The 21,434-nt window shown below is 45.2% G+C and overlaps 1 protein-coding gene across 4 annotated transcripts in view; it reads left to right on the top strand.

Annotated features, from left to right (window-relative positions):
- plcg1 (phospholipase C, gamma 1) overlaps positions 1–21,434 on the top strand; it is a 153,273-nt gene that overhangs the window by 116,814 nt on the left and 15,025 nt on the right. For all 4 annotated transcript variants that reach the window (XM_078554975.1, XM_078554974.1, XM_078554977.1 and 1 more), the window contains 7 exons: positions 4,811–4,914; positions 7,765–7,861; positions 11,020–11,089; positions 13,731–13,894; positions 16,539–16,635; positions 19,765–19,989; positions 20,940–21,088. In XM_078554975.1, coding sequence (XP_078411101.1) covers positions 4,811–4,914; positions 7,765–7,861; positions 11,020–11,089; positions 13,731–13,894; positions 16,539–16,635; positions 19,765–19,989; positions 20,940–21,088 — 906 coding nt within the window. The remainder of the gene's footprint in view (positions 1–4,810; positions 4,915–7,764; positions 7,862–11,019; positions 11,090–13,730; positions 13,895–16,538; positions 16,636–19,764; positions 19,990–20,939; positions 21,089–21,434) is intronic.

Raw genomic sequence — 21,434 nt, 5'->3', positions numbered from 1 at the left:
TTATATGTAGTAGCTGGCTGCAGCCTTGGTGGGAGTTTGCTGTGAGTTTGTGTGCTATATATGACAGCAATAAGGTTTGCAAGGTAGGCTTATAATTCATTGAAAGGGTGAGTTGACAACAGATCCACAAGAGGAAAGCTTCAATAGCTCAGTACTCCCTAGCCTCAGGATGTCTTCCAGCTTCAAAACCAGTTACTCTGTATAATGTAAAGATTTAGAAGAGATTCATTACAGCTTCATTCTACAGTCTAATTCTCCAAATTTGAATTATCTGAATGGAAATAGTGCAGTTTCATTCAAATCTCTTTAAACAAACTACTGGATAATTTGTTGTTTTATCACCCCATCCCCCACAGCCCCAACTCCCCACAAACCTTAACAGGAGTAAATTATTCTTTCCAATTTAATTTTATTTTGGGCTGAGGGGCCAATGATTGATTTCCGAATTCTACATCTATATCACTTGTTTTGGCCGTGTGCACTTAGGTTACGTGAGTTGTGAGAGTTCAAATTACTGCTTCAATACAGGTGAGTGCAGAGACTTGTTTATATACAGGATATATTTCTTCTCCCTCTATCTCTATCTATAACTTAAGTTCCTTGTTTTTGGCCGTTTTTTTTTTCCCCTTCATCTGAATGGACAGAAAGACAAATGAGTGGGTTAGATCAAAAGTTCAGGAACTGAAAGGTTTGCTAAGTAAAGTTGGAGAGAGAAAGGCAGCCGCGTTCAGACATTGGAAACAAAGACCCCGTCAGCCTTTTCCTGACAACAATTGAAGGAGAAATTGAGGGTAAAAATTGAAGTAAAGTCTGATGGGTGGATAAGATTGAGAGGTGGACTGAGGGAGCCTTGGAGAAAGCCAGGGAAGAAACAGGACGATGCCAATAGTCCCACTAAGGCTATGATGACAAGGATGTATGATATCTGTATTCCATGCACCCATCTCCCCCCTGCCCTGGTCTGTCAGTCCCATCTTTTTGTCACTGTCAACCTCACCCATTTCTCTTATTTCATTCTCTCTTTGCATCTCTCTGATATTTTCCTTTCTCAGCAATAGCCCCTGTCTGACCCATGTGTTTCTCCACATCTCTTTCCATAGTCTTCTGTCTGTCTGTCTTTCCCATATATTTTACATTCATCTCTCCTTCCCCTCTCCCCATATCTCTGCCCGCATGTTTCCTCCTCTCTCTCTCTCTCTCTCTCTCCCTCCCTCCCTCCCTCCCCTCTCTCTCCCTCCCTCCCTCTCCTCTCTCTCTCTCCCTCCCTCCCCTCTCTCTTTCTCTCTCTCTCTCTCTCTCACACAATGTGTTCCATTCTCCTGTTTCACCACTCCCCATCGTTTTATCCCTCCACATTCCCCCTTGTCTCTTTACTCCACCTCATCTCACTGCCTCGTCTGCATCAACCTCTGACTATCTTGCTAACCTGACCTCTCGCAGACCCCTCCCCGCGCAATCTCTTCATTGCCCTGGGGTGGTCATGCCGAAACTGCCCTAAACTAAGTGACAGGTGGGATGCTGGGGCCGAGTATGTCAGGGCAGGTGAGAAGATGATGCAATGACAAACTTTAAATGAACGAGACTGAAGGCACAAAGTCATGGAGCCAAGCAGAGCTTGGCCTGACGGGAGGGCGCAGGCTGATTGAGTGGAGGAACATTCCAGACTCCAGGCAGGACACCTTGCAGCCCCAAACCTGAAGAGGCCCAAATCTTAAAGGCAGAAATTTGCCATCACAGATTTTAAATCCATGCAGGAATCTCCAGTTTCTGTGGGGGGTGGGGGTTGATCTTATTGAAACGTATAAGATTCAAAGGGAGCTTGACAGGGCAGATCTGAGGGGAATTCTCCCCTCATGAGGGAGTCTAGACCTGGGGGCCCATAAAGATAAGGGACCTGTCATTTAAGACGGAGATGGGGAGGAATTTCTTCTCTGAGCGTCGTTAGCCTTTGGAATTTTCTTCTCCAGAGACCATTGGAGGCTGGGTCATTGAATATATTCAAGGCTGAGTTAGTGGTTGACAAGGGAGTCAGGCGTTATGTGGAGGGAACAGGCAAGAAATTTCTGGTAAAGCCACAATCGAATCAACCATTATCTTATTGTCTGGCGAAGCAAGCTGGATGGGCTGAATGGCCTACTCCTGCTCCTATTTCTTATGACCTAATGATCTTGGCTTCATAGCAACAGAGGAATGGGACCAAAAGCTGGGTGAGGTGGTACAGCACCATCTACTGACCAGCCTGACAGACGACTGTTCATACAAGATCACAGATTATAGCACATTTTTCAGTGAATTATAAAATGATGCAGCACAGAAGGGGGCCATTCGGCCCATCCTGCTTGTGCCAGAAACGTAGCAAGTTTATGTTGTAAGCATTGGCAAAAGAGCATCACTCAGCAACTGCGACCACAGGAAGTAAAGCTTGTAGATAGAAAGGGCCGTGTGCAAGACAACAGGCTGGGGCTCTTTTCTCTCAAAAACAGAAGGCTGAAGATGGGATAGAGCTAGAGAAAAGGATTTTAGATAAGCAGAAGACCAAAACTTGGGGCCTATAAATAAAATCACTAATAACGAATTAAGAAGATATTTCTTTACCCAGAGAGTGGATAGAATGTAGTTCTCGTGACCTCACGAAGGGGTTGAGGCAATAGGAATAAAGGAACTGGAATAGGGCATTTAGCCCCTCAAGCTTGTTCTTCCATTCATTTTTGTTTGTTCTTGGGATTTGAGCATGTCAGGCAAAGCTGGTATTTATCGCCCATTCCTAATTGCCTTTAAACTAACTGACTGACTGTCTTGCTCAGCCATTTCAGAGAACAGTTAAGAGTCAACCACATTGTTGTGGGCCTGGAGTCACATGTAGGCCAGACCAGGTAAGAACGGTGGATTCCCTGCCCTAAGAGGATGTACAGTGAAGCAGATGGGTTTTCAAAACAACCCAGCAACTTCCGGATTATTATTAACGAGGCTAAACTTTTTTTCCAGATTTATTAATTAATTGAATTTAAATTCCATGGTGGGATTTAAACTTATGCCTCTGGAGCATTAGTCTAGGCCTCTGAATTACTGGTCTAGCAACGTTGCCACTATGCCATCATCACAACTTGCAACCTACCTCCATATACCTGCCTTTGCCCCGAGTTCTTTAATACATTTGGTTACCAAGAATCTATGAACTGCAGTTTTAAAATTAACAATTGTTCTAGCAATTTAATTTGCAGAAGAGTTTCAAACTTCTACCACCAGTTTCCTAGTTTCACAGGAGAGACGGTGGCATAGTGGTATTATCACTGGACTGGTAATCCAGAGGCCAAGGCCAAAGCTCTGGGGACATGGGTTCATAGCCCATCATGGCAGCTGGTGGAATTTAACTTCAATTAATAATCTGGAATTGAAAAGCTAATGATGACCATGAAACCATTGTCGATTGTTGTAAAAGCCCAATTAAGGAAGGAAATCTGCTGTCCTTACCTGGTCTGGCCTACATGCAACCCCAGATCCACAGCAATGTGGTTGACTCTTAAACAGCTTCTGAAATGGTGTAGCATGCCACTTGGTTCAATGGCGATTAGGAATGGGCAACAAATGCTGGCATTGCCAGTGATGCCCACATCCCATGGAAGAATGAATTAATTAAATTACTCCTGTAAGATCTGTCTCTAATTATTAGACTGTTCCCCCTAGTCCCAGAATACCTAAACATTGGAAACAGCTTCTCTCTTCACCCTACCTGTTACCCTTACATACCTTTGTCACCCCTTAACCTTCTAAATTTTAGGATAAGTGCATTTAATGGGAAACTTGATAAATACAAGAGGGAAAAAGGAATAGAAGGTTATTCTGATAGGGGCTAGATGAATAGGGGTTGGAGGATGTGCCTGTGGAGCATCGGCCAGTTGGACCCAATGGCCTGTTTTCAAGCTGTATATTCTGTGCGATGTATGTAATAATTATTTCAACGCAGAAGTGATTGCAGCACCTCATGTTGGGAACAATCTGGCATTACACCACCTCCATAACAAGTAACTTACATATTGAAGAACATAGGACATAGGAGCAGGAGGAGGCCATTCAGCCCTTCAAGCCTGCTCCGCCATTCGATAAGATCACGGCCGATCTGTGGTTTCAACTCCACTTTCCTATCTGCCCCCCCCGCATAATCCTGGATTCGCTTGACTGTCAAAAATCTGTCTAACTCTGCCTTGGATATATTCCAATAACTCAGCCTCCACTGCTCTCTGAGGAAGAGAATTCCACAGACTAACGACCCTCAGAGAGAAAATATTTCTCCTCACCTCCGTCTTAAATGGGAGACCTCTTATTTTTAAACTGCGTTCCCTAGTTCTAGTCTCTCCCACAAGTGGAAACATCCTCCCGGTATCTACCCTATCAAGACCCCTCAGAATCTTTTATGTTTCAATAAGATCAGCTCTTCTAAACTGATTATTGTATCACCATCTCATCACCTCAACCTCCCAGACTTTATTTCAAGAAAAATGAGCCAATATTTCCCTTCTAGACAATGGTTAGCAAGTGCGTCAAATTAACTCTCAAAAGCTCCTTTGCTTTGGTTCAAGTTACTCCCTCCATGGGCAGTGTTGATGTAGGTATGGTGTGTAATAAGATTGGGTCAAAGCTCGATTAGATCAATGTAGCCAGTATCTGTTTAATGTCAGCATGAAGGAAGAGGCTATCACTAAAAACTTGCTGCAGCTTTTTTTTTAAAATATATTATATATATATGTACCAGATCCTTTTTTTTTTTACAGCAGTGGTCAGTCAGCATTCATAATGTGATTTTGTGTTACAGTGTACAGTCAAAGCAATGTATGATTACAAGGCACAGCAGGACGACGAACTCTCCTTCTGCAAAAACTCCATCATTCAGAATGTGGTCAAACAGGATGGGGGATGGTAAGCTCATGGCATGGAAAGTTTTATCTTAACTGCATGAAATCTGTCCTTCGTCGAGTTGAACCATTGACTTGTATTTTCGAGAGTACAGAGGGATAAGGTGTGATCTGATTTAGACATTTATGTTGGTTAGAGGAGTTGATGAGGTAGATGGAGAGAAGCTATTTCCTGTGGTGAGGGAGTCCCGAACAAGGGGGTATAATCTTAACGTTAGAGCTAGGCCTTTCTTCACACGTAAGGTAGTGGAAATCTTCCCCCAAAATGCCATTGAGGCTAGGGGTCAATTGAACATTTCAAGACTGAGATTGATAGGTTTGCTTCATATCTTCATGCACATTTTTTCCCCCCTTTTGGGGAATGGTTCGCAGGCCAATTATCAGCCTGTTGAACCTCTTCATGAGCACTCCTTCACTGGCCAACAAATCCTAGAGTGGGACTTGAACCTAGAACTTCTGGCTCAGAGGCAGGCTACCAACTGAGCCACAAGACCTCCCTCTTCTTTGGGTAAGAGAGATGGTATCAAGGTGGGCAAATGAGATCAAGATACAGATCTGCTGTGATTTAACCAAACAGTGAAACAGGCTGGAGGAGCAGAACGGCCTGCTCCTGTTCCTGTTGGCACCAGGGGCTCCTTTAAAAGGAAAATCCTGGAAATGCTCAGCCAGTCAGACAGCATCTGTCGAAAGAGAAAAAAGAGTTATGTTTCAGGTGGATAACCTTTCATCAGAACTGAGAGATTTGTGATGAAAGGTCATCGTCCTGAAATGTTCACTCTGTTCTCTCTTGCAAAGCTGCTTCCAGATCGGAACATTTCCAGCGATTTTCTGTTTTTTGTTTCAGATTTCCATCACCTGCAGTATTTTGAGTTTGTATTGTTCTATCCAGCTTTATTACTGAATTCTGACAGTGCTATCAAGCGGCACTTGCTTAGCAATAACCTGCTCACTGACGCCCGGTTTGGGTTCCGCCAGGGCCACTCAGCTCCTGACCTCATTACAGCCTCAAACATGGACAAAGGGGCTGAACTCCCGAGGTGAGGTGAGAGTGACTGCCCTTCACATCAAGGCCACATTTGACCGAGTGTGGCACCAAGGAGCCCTAGCAAAACTGGAGTCAATGGGAATCAGGGGGAAAATTCCCCACTGGTTGGAGCCATACCTAGCACAAAGGAAGATGGTTGTGGTTGTTGGAGGTCGGTCATCTCAGCTCCAGGACATCACTGCAGGAGTTCCTCAGGGTAGTGTCCTCAGCCCAACCAACCTGCTTCTATGTTCAGCACCATTTGCGACTCCTCAGATACTGAAGCAGTCCATGTCCAAATGCAGCAAGACCTGGACAATATCCGAGCTTGGGCTAACAAGTGGCAAGTAACATTTGTGCCACACCAGTGCAAGGCCATGACCATCTCCAGCAACAGTGAATCTAACCATCGCCCTTTGGCATTCAATGGCATTACCATCACTGAATCCCCCACTATCAACATCCTGGGGGTTACCATTGACCAAAAACTGAACTGGACTAGCCATATAAATACTGTGGCTACAAGAGCAGGTCAGAGGCCCGGAATCATGCAACGAGTAACTCACTTCCTGACTCCCCAAAGCCTGTCCACCATCTACAAGGTACAAGTCAGGAGTGTGATGAAATACTCCCCACTTGCCTGGATGAGTGCAGCTCCCACAACACTCAAGAAGCTTGACACTGTCCAGGAGAAAGCAGCCCGCTTGATTGGCACTACATCCACAAACATTCACTCCCTCTACCACCGACACACAGTAGCATCAGTGTGTACCATCTACAAGATGCACTGCAGGAATTCACCAAGGCTCCTTAGACAGCACCTTCCAAACCCACAACCACTATCGTCTAGAAGGACAAGGGCAGCAGATAGATGGGAACACCACCACCTGGAAGTTCCCCTCCAAGCCGCTCACTGTCCTGACTTGGAAATATATCGCCTTTTCTTCACTGTCACCGGGTCAAAATCCTGGAACTCCCTCCCTAACAGCACTGTGGGTGTACCTATACCACATAGACTACAGTGGTTCAAGAAGGCAGCTCACCACCACCTTCCCAAGGGCAATAAATGCTGGCCCAGCCAGTGACGCTCAATCCTGTGACTGATTTTTTTAAAAATGCACTGCGTTCCTATGCAAATGGGAAGCAAAAAAACTCATTACCAAATTAGATGATGTTTAACTGTCAGCCAAACAGCCTTTTTTCCCCCATTTACAATATTTTTATACCTGGTAAAGAGAAATGTTCAAAGAAAATGCCCAAAAAAAGCACAATATTTCTTCAGGGTCACGCAGTGAGCTGGAAACACAAGTGTGAAGAACATGCGAGATTTTGTGCTGTATAAATGGAAACTTTTTTGCTTTATGATGTATTTATCCTGAGGCGTACCGTTATCTTGAGAGGAACGATCATTGGTCCAAGCATTCCTCCCGTTACCCAATGTGAAACATTGTTGGGGGAAGTTACGATGAAGGCTGGGCCTGGATTACTTTACCATAGCTGACCAGCAAAAAGAGGCAAAGTGAATGTATGTGAGAGTTGGGGGATAATTAGAGAAAGAAGACAGAAAGAGCTTGCATTTGTCACATCTTTCCAAACTGTATCAAAATTCCTCACCTGGAATGAATTATTTTGACGTGGAGCCACTATGCGAGTCAGTGCAGCAGCCATTTTGAACACGTGAATGTACCAACAACAGCGATGCTAGTTAAATGACTGTTCTCCAGTTTCTATAATCTTCCTGAACATCACACCCCACCACCTGCCCAATTTGATATAGGTATCGTTGTCGCTCTGCTCTGCATATTGACCTCTTTCCAATTTATTTTCCAGGTGGAAGGGTGACTATGGAGGTAAACGACAGTTTTGGTTCCCTGCCAACTATGTGGAGGAGCTAATGAGCCCAACTACTTCAGAACCAGAGAGATTGGTGAGACCCTTTGATCTAGCTTGGCACAAGACCATGTCCCTCTTAAGCACCAGTAATATGATACTTGCCAGTCCAAGCAAAATACACCTAATATGTAGTCCCATGAGGTTAGCACCTCTAGGTCCTTTATGTGATGGACTTAAACCCTGTTATTGCATACAGGGTGGAAATTCCGCTCCATATAAAGAAAGACTTGGATTTATATAGCACATTGCAAAACCTCAAGATGTTCCAAAGCACTTTACAGCCAGTGAAGCATTTTTGAAGTGTACTCATTATTGTAACCTAGGAGACGGGGCAAGCAAGTTCCCACAAACAGAAATGTGACAATGGCCAGATAATTTTTTTTCAGTGATGTTGATTCTGAGGTATAAATATTGGCCAGGACACCAGCCACTTACCCTCTCATTTTTATTTTATGTGTCTGTGTGTGTCTCTGTGTGTTTGTGTGTGTGTGTGTGTGTTTTGATTAAATTTATTTTGCACAGCCACACACAAAGTAACTTAAAGGGGCCAACTGTGCGGGAGCTTTCAGGTTGTTACAGAGTTTAGAGAGAACATTGAACTCCAGGGATTAACTCTCAGGATCTTTTCCATTTATCTGAGAGGGCAGACAGGGCCTCAGCTTAACATATCATCTGGAAGACAGCACCTCTAACAGTGCAGCGCTCCCTCAGCACTACACTGGAGTGTTAGTCTAGAACTTTGTGTTCAAATCTCTGGACCCACAACCTTCTGATGCAGAGGTAAGAGTGTTACCAACTAAGCCACAGCTGACACTCATGCAGGAGTCAGAAGCCAGGAGTACGGAAAAGGGAGGTACGGAAATGGAAGAAAAGGAGATATCAACATAAATATGTGGCATGTCGTCAATGGTAATTGCTGGTGTTTTGCTGGCTCAAGCAGCTTTAAGACATACAAGGGGCCAGTCTTATCATTTATGCAGGAGGAAGCTGTCACTCCTTTTTGAGGGGCATGTACCCCTCTGCCACGTAATAGCAGATGCTAAAAATCTCTCAGACAAGTGCAGCCACTATTCTGGGCTGCGTGTATCTGCACAACTCTGGATAAGCTGCTGGGTATGTGCATGTGTTTCTCTGTAACAATATACATTTGATTCCTAAAAACAAAATTGGTGCTATCACACAGCCAGGAAAGCATGGACCTAAACCATTCCCGTTTGTATCGTCAGCCTGATCTAACTCAACGTAGAGCAAGGTCTGCTACCACTCCCTATGGGGAGATGGCGGTGTAGCGGTAATGTCACAGGACTAGGAATCCTGAGGCCCAGGCTAATGTCCTGAGGGCATGGGTTCAGATCCAATGTTGGGCATTGGTGGAATTTGAATTCAGTTAAGAAATCTGAAATATAAAGCTAGCCTCAGAAATGGTGATTGTGAAACTATCATTGATTGTTGTAAAAGCCCATCTGGTTCACTAATGCCATTTAGGGAAGAAAATCTGTTAGCTTTACCTGGTCTGGCCTTCGTGTGACTCCAGGGCCACAGCAATGTAGTTGACTCTAAAATGGCCTAACTAGCCACTCAGTTCAAGGACAACCAAGAACGAATGTTGGCCTTGCCAGTGATGCGCACCTCCCATGAAAGAGTAAAGACTGCCTGAGGAAACTATTTCTCTATAACAGGTATTGGATAAATAAAACTCTCCTGTTTAAATATAGCAAGGGTACATTTTAATCCTTCATGACAAATGATTTTTTATTTTCCTCTTTTAAAATTATTTTCTGTTCCTGCTTCGAGGAAATTTGTCTCCTTCTCTCCCCTTCACTTTGTAGAATCCGGTTGAGAGACCAGTCAGACTGTCTGCCCTCAGGTCCTAGCCAATATAATTCGATTTGACCACTTGATGCAGATGAGCTCTGCAAAAATATTCCTGATATAAGTGGGAGAGATTTTTTTTTAATATTCGCCAAGGTGAAGCATTTTCATTTTTGAAAAATGGAACACTTATTTAATTTTTGGTGCCCGATCTTAGAATAAGAATGTTAGGAATAGGAGCAGGAGTAGGCTATAAAGCCTGTTCTACCATTCAATAAGATCATTGCTGATCATCTACATAAACTGCACTTTCCTGCTCTCCCCCTAAACATCCCTTGATTCCCTTACTGCCCAAAAATTATATCGACCTCAGTCTCGAATATACTCATCGACTGAGCATCCAGAGCCCTTTCGGATACAAGAATTCCCTTGGGTGAAGAAATTTCTCCTCGTCTCGGTCCTAGACTCCCCAGCCAGGGGAAACAGCCTCTTGGTACCAACCTTGTGAAGCCCTCCATGAATTTGATTTGTTCCAATGAGGTAAATTCTTATTTCTCTAATTACTAAGAGAATATATAGGCCTAGTCCATTCAATAGTGTATCCAGCACTCCCTAGACCAGGAGTTCCCAAAAAACGTGGTCACGGGAGCGAGCGATTGGGGTCCCGAGCTCCGAGGCAGCGATGGTGCCTGTGGTGCGGAGACTCAGATTTGACAGTTCTGGGATCAGCTGCGAGGCCCTTTTAAATGCGCGCGAACTCTTTGTTTTTGTTGGTGGGCGTGGCCTAATGAAAGGAGGAGCTCTGAAGCCCAATCAATGCCACCAACAGAGCCTGCAAAATGGTAGGCGGCCAAGCTTTGTTTCGTGCCTGTACCCCTGCCGTTCGAACTCTTCCTCTCCATGTCAGCATAAACCCCCTGCCGAAAACACACTCTACCCCCACCGACCCTTCCCCTGTTTTCATTCTTGGGGTCGCACCAAGTGTGAAGCATTAAAATGGGGTCACAGGGGAAAAGGTTTGGGAAGAGCTGCTCTAGTCCAATGGAGAGGGAAGCTCTTTCTACTCAACCACCCATCTCAGTCCTGACATCAGAGGGGCACCTGTGTGGCAATATTGTTCCATCAGCCCTTTTTGTGACTTTTGCAAGTGAATTAGTGCCGAATTAGGGGCAATGTTAGAAAGTTGTTCTGTCAGAAAGACCACAAGGAATTGAAACAAGTCCGGAGACGTGCATTTCACATAGGAGTGGTCTCATGGAGAATTTCTTTCTTTCTAAGCTCTGATTTGCTGCTGCGCATTGGAAGAAAAGACATATTTGACATCTTGAGCTTGTTCAGATGAGTTGACTCATGTGGTACTTATTCTCCCTCTTCTTGCAGCCCCTTAGTGAAAACAGCCCACTGGGAAATTTACTGCGAGGATTTCTGGATGTACCTTCCTGTCAGATCGGTGAGTAGTCCAATCATTTTGGTGAAACTTCACTCACCTCCTTCAGCCAGTAACCCTAACTGGGATCTGTCTGAGGGGTCACTTTGCTGGCACAATGAGAAGTGGGTATGTTGCCTTAGTAGATGTCGTCAGTTCCATTGAAATAAAGGAACCCAGCCTCTGAACTTGAGTGGAAGTCGAGCACTTTCTTAGAGAGAGGGAAGACCATGTTAATCCATAAGGGAAAAAAAAAGACTTGCATTTATATAGCCCCTTTCGTGACCCCGGGCATCCAAAAGCACTTTGCAGTCGACTAAGTACTTTTGAAGTGTGGTCATTTGTAATTTAGGGGGCATGACAGCCAATTTGCGCACAGCAAGCTCCCGCAAGCCATAATGTAACCTAGGTTAACAGATGAAGAGTAGTTTAGACAGAGTGCTAGAAAAGAATCAGGAAACTACTAACTTAACCCCAAAGGACGGACACTTAAAGGTGGCACAGACCGGCAGGGCACTGGTACAATTCATGAGAAGGCCCTGAGCCATATACTTCTGTGAAGGGCAGTGGAGACGGTTGCATCCATTTGACAGACCTATTCTGTACATATGGCAGCTGAGTATGAGCAGCATTGGGAAGGAGCCACATTTTCAGCCTCTCAGCCAGAGGTAAAAGAACAGGCCATGAGGATGTCAAGCAGATTTGTGTTCCCTTCAGAACCAGTCGTCAATATATGTTCAGCATAGTGCTCTTTCAGCCCAGGATACTTTCAGCAGTCAGTTGTAAAAGCTTTAAAGTCTTTGGAACAAGAGGGAGAGAACATTTAGTCAACGTGTCTGCATTACATGCATGGGAACACCACCACCTGGGAGTTCCCCTCCAAGCCATACACCATCCTGACTTGGAAATATATCACCATTCCTTCACTGTCACTGGGTCAAAATCCTGGAACTCCCTGCCTAACAGCACTGTGGGTGTACCTACACCACATGGACTGCAGCGGTTCAAGAAGGCAGCTCACCCCCACCTTCTCAAGGGCAATTAGGGACGGGCAATAAATGCTGGCCTAGCCAGTGACGCCCACATCCCGTGAATGAATTTTTTTAAAATTAAGATTTGATTTTGATCAAAGTGGCAAATGACATCCCATGTAATGAAATATCCCTCCTGTTCCTTCGCAACCAGTCTGCAGCTTTTGACACAATTGATCACACCATCCTCCTCCAACACCTCTCCATCACCCAGCTGGGCGGCACTGCTCTCACCTGGTTGTATCCTTACCTATCTAATTGTGGTAGGGCTGCCAACTGTGATTAAAGATAATCCCGGAGGTTTCATCACATGACTTGCCCCCACGCTCCAGCCATTAATCGGCCAACACATCCATCCTTGTTTCCTGCACCAATTGGAAAGCAAAAAGACTCATTACCCAATTGGATGATGCTTAACTGTCAGACAAACAGCCTTTCACCGCCCCCCACATTTTCAATATTTTTATACCTGGTAAAGAGAAAAGCTCAAAGGAAATTTTTTAAAGCTCTCTTTTTTAATGTCCCGATGATTTTTCTCCAGGATTGCACACAGCAGTGTCCTACATATGAACACACAATCTAGGAGCAGGAGTAGGCCACTTGGCCCCTCAAGCCTGCTCCGCCATTCAATAAGGACGTGGCTGCTTTGATTGTTACATCAGATCCACATTCCCATTACCCCCAATAACCTTTCGTCCCCTTGCTTATCAAGAATCTACCTTTGCCTTAAAAAATATTCAAAGGAAAGAATTTTTCAGTCACCTGAAAAATACCCATTGACCATTACTCTCTGCTTCCTATTTTTCAGCCAATTTTGTATCCATGTTGCTTCTGTCCCTTTTATTCCATGAGCAATAACTTTTCTCACAAGTCTGTTGTGTGGCACTGTGTCAAATGCCTTTTAAAAGCCCATGTACACCACATCAACAGCATTACCCTCATCGACCTTTTCTGTTACCTCTTCAAAAAAACTCCAGCAAGTTCATTAAACACAATTTCCCCTTTAGAAATCAATGCTGTTCTGAATGTCAATACAAGCTCCTGTGCCAATGGAAACTGGATGCCTTAAATTACGGCGTATAAATGAACTCGGCATTTAAAACAATCTCATTTTAGTCATCTTCCCAAAAGTTATGCTTTTGCATATCCCCAGCACCAAAGTCCACCAAACCCCCCCCACTCCCCTTTTTCAGCCATGACATGCAATATTCACATTAGGAGTCAGCCCCCACTTTCCACCTCACAAATGGCTGTTCTACTTACCAGTATCTTATAGCTGGGCGTAAGGGATCAAGCAGGCGATACAGGTTGTGTTGCGAAGGTGCGTGGGAATTTAAGAACACGCCCACATACAGCAGACCCCGCCTGGCGAACGACAAAGATGGCGACCTCCCACATCCACACTTAAACTCGGGTAGAAGCCGACCCCTGGTTTTTGGAAGGATTTTGCAAGGTTTCAAAGGTCGACATCTACGCTGACGTGTACGGTAGTTTTTTTTTCATTGACAAATTGCTGTCGGGCAGAGGGTTTGTTCCTGTAGTGGATTCCCTTTGGCCTATTTTATTTTGGAGCATCACCACTCCGTCAGATGAGCGGCTCCAACTCTTTATTCACTCCTTTTATCTTGTTGCAGCCGTTCATCCAGAAGGGAAAGGCAGTCGTCCGTATGTGTTTAAAATAAACGTAGGCTCGTTCAACCGCTCGGGTGAGACAATGGACCTGGCAGCCGAAACACTGGAAGATCTGAATGATTGGGTGACCAAGATCCGCGAAGCAGCACAGACTGCGGATGCCAGGGTAAATTCCATTTGCGTAAACAGCCTGCCTTTTAGTACTTTTTACTACTTCTGTTGTTCCTTTCGTTCATGTTGTTCTTTTCAGAGTGCTTACCCCTTGTCCTGCTGTTATCACATTGTGTTTTCTTACCTTAATGCCACTATCAGCAGCACCTCCTTTAGCCTTCACCACTACCATTGACACCCCCTTTATCCTTTTGCTCGTGACATCTATGTCAACATCTCCTCTGCCCCCCCACCTATCGCTGGCCTTCTATCCAGCTTCACCTGCTCCACCCCTCTTAAACAGTCTAAATTTCATCACATCTTCAGCTCTGAAGAAGAGTCATACGGACTCGAAACGTTGACTCTGTCTTTCTCTCCGCAGACGCTGTCAGACCTGCTGCGTTTTTCCAGCGTTTTCTGTTTTTGTTTCAGATTTCCAGCACCCGCGGTATTTTGCTTTTAGCCTACCGTTTGGTTTCTCTTGCCTTACATTAGAGACTCGTTATGGAAGTTCTATCTTTTTTTTTGAAAAGCCTTGCATTTGAGAACTGAGATTTCACGTTCAGACGTGGTTTTTCCCATTCTAAGTTGCGGTGGATGTAAAGGCACTGGGTTTCATGTTTTCTGATGCGTTCTGGCTGCTGCCAAGGGAGATGCCGCAACATCTGGCCAGGTCAAATAATATAGGCTCTACTTTCTCTGCCTCTTCCAATGCAAATTATGCAAAAAAGGTTGCAACAACTCGCCCCTGCTGCTTGCCCCAATAAGGATAGATATTCCTGTATTCTATCAACAGGCAGCCCCAAAACTGTACCCCAGCGAGAACAGACACTACAGAAACTGTACCCCAGCAAGAACAGGTGTCACAGAAACTATAGCCCAGCAAGAACAGGTATCACAGAAACTATAGCCCAGCAAGAACAGGTGTCACAGAAACTGTACCCCAGCAAGAACAGGTGTCACAGAAACTATAGCCCAGCAAGAACAGGTATCACAGAAACTGTACCCCAGCAAGAACAGGTGTCACAGAAACTGTACCCCAGCAAGGACAGGTGTCACAGAAACTGTAGCCCAGCAAGAACTGTTGTCACAGAAACTGTAGCCCAGCAGGAACAGTTGTCACAGAAACTGTAGCCCAGCAAGAACAGGTGTCACAGAAACTGTAGCCCAGCAAGAACAGGTATCACAGATACTATAGCCCAGCAGGAACAGTTGTCACAGAAACTGTAGCCCAGCAAGAACAGGTGTACTGAAACTGTACCCCAGCAAGAACAAGTGTCACAGAAACTGTACCCCAGCAAGAACAGGTGTCATAGAAACTGTACCCCAGCAAGAACAGGTGTCACAGTAACTGTAGCCCAGCAAGAACAGGTGTCACAGAAACTGTACCCCAGCAAGAACAGGTGTCATAGAAACTGTAGCCCAGCAAGAACAGGTGTCACAGAAACTGTAGCCCAGCAAGAACAGGTATCACAGAAACCGTACCCCAGCAAGAACAGGTGTCATAGAAACTGTACCCCAGCAAGAACAGGTATCACAGATACTATAGCCCAGCAGGAACAGTTGTCACAGAAACTGTAGCCCAGCAAGAACTGGTGTACTGAAACTGTACCCCAGCAAGAACAAGTGTCACAGAAACTGTACCCCAGCAAGAACAGGTGTCATAGAAACTGTACCCCAGCAAGAACAGGTGTCACAGTAACTGTAGCCCAGCAAGAACAGGTGTCACAGAAACCGTACCCCAGCAAGAACAGGTGTCATAGAAACTGTACCCCAGCAAGAACAGATGTACTGAAACTGTACCCCAGCAAGAACAGATGTACTGAAACTGTACCCCAGCAAGAACAGGTATACTGAAATTATACCCCAGCAAGTACAGGTATTACAAAAACTATAACCTAGCAAGAACCGATGTCCCTGAAACTGTAGCCCAGCAAGAACAGGTGCCACAGAAACTGTAGCCCAGCAAGAACAGGTACCACAGAAACTGTACCCCAGCAAGAACAGGTACCACAGAAACTGTACCCCAGCAAGAACAGGTACCACAGAAACTGTACCCCAGCAAGAACAGGTACCACAGAAACTGTACCCCGGCAAGAACAGATGTCACAGAAACTATAGCCCAGCAAGAACAGGTGCCACAGAAACTGTACCCCGGCAAGAACAGATGTCACAGAAACTATAGCCCAGCAAGAACAGGTACCACAGAAACTGTACCCCGGCAAGAACAGATGTCACAGAAACTATAGCCCAGCAAGAACAGGTGCCACAGAAACTGTACCCCGGCAAGAACAGATGTCACAGAAACTATAGCCCAGCAAGAACAGGTGCCACAGAAACTGTACCCCGGCAAGAACAGATGTCACAGAAACTATAGCCCAGCAAGAACAGATGTCACAGAAACTATAGCCCAGCAAGAACAGATGTCACAGAAACTATAGCCCAGCAAGAACAGGTGCCACAGAAACTGTAGCCCGGCAAGAATTCAAAAGTCTTTTGGAGGTGCAAATAAATTGAAGAAAAAGATTAATAAACAAAAATCAACCCCCACCCCCCCAGTCCCCTCCATTCAATGAGGTCATGGCTTATCAGTGTATTGAATAAATGTGTTAGGAAATGTTATTTGAAAGCTATTCACTTGTGGTTTGATCATTCCTTAGAAAGAAGAAGGGAAGATGATGGAGCGTAGAAAGAAGATTGCTTTGGAACTCTCTGACCTGGTTGTGTACTGCAGACCTGTCCCCTTTGATGAAGAAAGTAAGTGATTTAAGAAAAAGCTGTAGGTCACTGGGACAGTTGATCGGCGTCCCCAGTTAAAATCTTGCCAATCCTGACAACCTCCTCCAGAGGTCACAACATCACAAGTGCCAGTCTTCAGCCAATTTGATTCACTCCACGTGATATCAAGAAACGCCTGAAGGCACTGGATACTGCGAAGGCTGTAGGCCCTGACAATATTCCGGCAATAGTACTGAAGACTTGTGCTCCAGAACTTGCCGCGCCCCTAGCCAAGCTGTTCCAGTACAACTATAACCGGCTATGTGGAAAATTGCCCAGAAATGTCCTGTACACAAAAAGCAGGACAAATCCAACCCGGCCAATTACCGCCCCTTCAGTCTACACTCGATCTTCAGTAAAGTAATGGAAGGGATCATCAACAGTGCTGTCTAACAGCACTTGCTTGGCAATAATCTGCTCATTGACACCCAGTTTGGGCTCCGCCAGGGCCAGTCAGCTCCTGACCTCACTACAGCCTTGGTTCAAACATGGATAAAAGAGCTGAACTCCTGAAGTGAGGTGAGAGTGACTGCCCTTGACATGAAGGCCGCATTTGACCGAGTGTGGCACCAAGGAGCCTTAACAAAACTGGAGTCAATGGGAATCAGGGGGGAAACTCTCTGCTGGTTGGAGTCATACCTAGCACAAAGGAATGTTGTTGGAGATCAGTCATCTCAGCTCCAGGACATCAGAGCAAGAGTTCCTCAGGGTAGTGTCCGCGGCCCAACCATCTGCAGCTGCTTCATCAATGACCTTCCTTCCATCATAAGGTCAGAAGTGGAGATGTTCGCTGATGATTGAACAATGTTCAGCACCATTCGCGACTCCTCAGATACTGAAGCAGTCCATGTCCAAATGCAGAAAGACCTGGACAATATCCAGGCTTGGGCTGACAAGTGGCAAGTAACATTCACTCCACACAAGTGTCAGTCAATGACCATCTCCAACAAGATAGGATCCAACTATCGCCCCCAGAAACTGAACTGGACCAGCCATATAAATATTGTGGCCACAATAGCAGGTCAGAGGCTAGGAATCATGTGACGAATAACTCACCTCCTGACTCCTCAAAGTCTGTCCACCATCTACAAGGCACAAATCAGGAATGTGATGGAATACTCCCCACTTGCCTGGATGAGTGCAGCTTCCACAATACAAGAAGCTGGACACCGTCCAGGACAAAGCAGCCCGCTTGATTGTCACCACATCCACAAACATTTACTCCCTCCACCACTGACGCACAGTAGCAGCAGTGTGTACCATCTACAAGATGCACTGCAGGAATTCACCTGGGCTCCTTCAACAGCACCTTCCAAACCCATGACCACTACCATCTAGAAGGACAAGAGCAGCAAATAGCTGGGAACACTACCATCTGGAAGTTTCCCTCCAAGTCACTCACCATCCTGACTTGGAAATATATCGCCGTTCTTTCACTGTTGCTGCATCAAAATCCTGGAACTCCCTCCCTAACAGCACTGTGGGTGTACCTACATCACATGGACTGCAGCAGTTCAAGAAGGTCACTCACCACCACCTTCTCAAGGGCAACTAGGGATGGGCAATAAATGCTGGCCTAGTCAGCGAAGCCCACATCCCGTGAATGAATTTTTAAAAAATATTTTATTGTTTCCCCTTTCCCACTGGATGAGTCCCTCCCTTCATGGCCAAGCAAATTGGCGTCCAGACATGAGACCTTGTTTTGTGAGTGAGCAGAGTGGGAGGGGAGAGCTGGTGGACTGCACTTCATGTTGACATAGATTGAAGGAAGTGAATCACTTTACTTAAAAATCAGGACATACTGAGTAGCCAAGGGTGAACAGAATTACTGGAATTTGTGCTATTTTGGATTAGTCTGTTCAGTGTAAGAATTTCTTGACCACAAACATTTCTGGTCTGGGTAATGTGACCAAACCGTTCTTAGTCATTAAAACTTTGCAATAAAAAATGTCTACCCTGTATTCGATCGTTGCTCAGTGTGTTAACTGGGCCACAAACGTCAGGATGTTCCTGGATCACATCCTTGGTCATAGCTGTCCTATTCACTGTTAGCTTAAGTGTCCCAGGCTAGCGAGAAAGAAACCAAAATGAGGTTCCTGCTCTTGTTTGCTGTCTAGTAAAACCTTTACCCTGTCCCCTGAAACCTCTAGCCAGAATGTGGTCATTAACTAAAAACTGACTTGTGTTTGATAGTGATCTGACCCACACTATCCTAACAATAGCAATTACTGCCCAGGACCACATGTTGAATAGAAGTTTTTATTGTAAAATTATGACAGAGCTGAAGAATGGAGGTAACATTGTAACAAGGTAACATTGCTCACAGAACCATCTAGTGGCCATAGTCTACAACTACATTGTGACAGTTAGCATAGGGAAATTGAATGGAAAGCGTTGACACAACAATTTACAATGATTAAAGTTGACAGGAAAGTATCAGCAGAAGCTGTGACAACAGGAAGGCTTGTTTGCATTCCATTGGCAAGATTTTGAAAATATCTGTCAATATTTCTTTTTGGTTTATGATCTGATAGATCTCCCAGTTTGACCAAAAGTGTCGGTCTAACGGGAGTCAGCGTAGCGGTTTAGTTTTTGAGTGTGAGACAGTAAAGCTGCTTAAATGTAATGGTAAATCTGTGAGCGGGCCAGAGAGTGTAGAAAAAAAAATTGGATCCCTGTAGCCGTTACAGAGCTACAACGAGTGTTGGAAGGCGAATCACACTGTAGCGGGACTGGGAGCCTGGAACTGGCCTTGGCACCTACAAGCTAGGAGAATGAGCAGAGGAGGCATGCAGGCCTCAGGCTAAAGAGCAGCCTGGTTGTGATGTGCGTTTTCCCAGAATTGTTTCTCCAGGGGTTGTCAGTTCATGCTAACCGTGTGGCATTGGTCACATAGTCAACATGGACCGATCAGCACCATTGCCAGCATCATACAACCTTCCGACCGCAAAGCATTTGGGCAGCGATAAATGGACAATGTGCATGGATTCTGAAAAATGGGAGTGACTGCCCCTCTCCCTAAGTACAATGAGTGAGTAAATGATGCAGGTAAAATGATGCATAAAATATTAAGGCAATAACCTTTCCCCTTGTCTCTTTGCGGTGCAGAGATTGGGAGTGATCGGGCCTGCTACAGAGATATGTCATCGTTTCCAGAAACCAAGGCAGAGAAATACGTGAACAGAGTCAAGGGGAAGAAATTCCTGCAGTACAACCGTCTGCAGCTAAGTCGCATCTACCCCAAAGGCCAGCGCCTCGACTCGTCCAACTATGACCCTCTGCCCATGTGGATTTGTGGCAGCCAGTTGGTGGCATTGAACTTCCAGACCCCAGGTACCTGTTATCCTTTATTCTACTTTTATAGAAAATCTGATTATACTACTAATAATATGCTACTCATTATTATACTACTGCACAACACCTGCCTGCCCCCCTGCCACTCCCCCACACACACTCTTCTCAGTATCTCATAAGTCTCTGATTCCCTACCAATATCCCCTCTGAATTTCTTTTTGCTGTGCACAGCATTTGAATGGGTGACTGTGCATGTGAATCTTAAAGGGAACAACTTAGGAGTGGCCTGGATGATTCCTTCCAGGTTGCTGTGCAGTTGTGCGCACACACAGCTCTCGGAGATCATTGTCCACTACCCCGATAAGATGACCCTCATTTCACCAGTAAGTCCCTCAAACACTCTCTGTGATACGACCACACGCACCTGAGGCAACCCCATGTCACAACCAAACAACCATGCAGAAGGGAACAAGGTAGGGTCATGGGGGGAAAGGGTGAAGAGGCTAGTGGGAGAGAACATAGAGATTGGCCCTATAACCCTGTCTGCAAACTTGCATCACGGATTCTGCACAGCTATCAACAACTTAAAAGGGGAACTCCACTCCCAGAACCACTACCATTTAGTACACCGATCCTGATCAACCCTCCGATATCTTCTATCCCGCTTCCAGTACTAAATTTAATTTTTGAACTTGATTCACATTAGTTTCACGCAGGATGTTGTTGGTGGGAGCCGGTTTTGATTGTGGGCATTGTATCAGTTTCTCTATTCTATCTTTCTCAGCAGATCCCAAGTTCATAGTGTTAACACTGGGGCAGAATCTCATCCTTCACTCGAGTCTTACACCGGACTGAAAAGAATCAGTTGTAAACCTGGATCCGATATGGGCTGTAGGCCTGTTGCTGCTGATTTGGGTATAAAACTGGCTGTTTGTCTTTGGCATCTTGTCCTAATTTTTATTCCTTGTGTTTTATCTCCATCCCCCCAGATAAACCCATGCAAATGAATCAGTCCTTGTTCACGTTGAATGGAAAGTGTGGATATGTCCTACAGCCAACCATCATGAGGGACGAGCAGTTCGATCCTTTTGACAAGCACTCAGTGAGGCCGACGGACTCACTCGTGATTCAGCTGCAGGTCTGTTACATTGTCAACATCAATATCCTGCTTCCTTGCCCGTGAGTCATGAGAGTGGGAGCGATCAGCTCCTCAGGTGCTTGGGCAGATTTGAAGGCCAGTTTTGCAAATGTGTTTCTGTGCAGAGGAGAGCGTGATGCAATAATCAGAGAGGCAGTGCCAGCATGAAACACCAAAATGAAAATGTTAAAAGAAAGGAACTCCTACTCTAGTATTTATTGTCTACAGTAGCTAACATTTAGGAGGGACTGTTTGAGAAAGAATTATTTCCATTTATGCCATCTCAGGATGTACCAAAGCATTTGACAACCAATTAAGTACTTTTGTAGTCACTGTTGTAATGTAC

This window comes from Cetorhinus maximus, chromosome 13 (assembly GCF_964194155.1).
Source record: "Cetorhinus maximus chromosome 13, sCetMax3.hap1.1, whole genome shotgun sequence".
NCBI classification, from domain to species: Eukaryota; Metazoa; Chordata; class Chondrichthyes; order Lamniformes; family Cetorhinidae; genus Cetorhinus; species Cetorhinus maximus.
The sequence above is the reverse complement of the archived record's forward strand: the minus strand, read 5'-3'. Positions and strand labels throughout refer to the sequence as shown.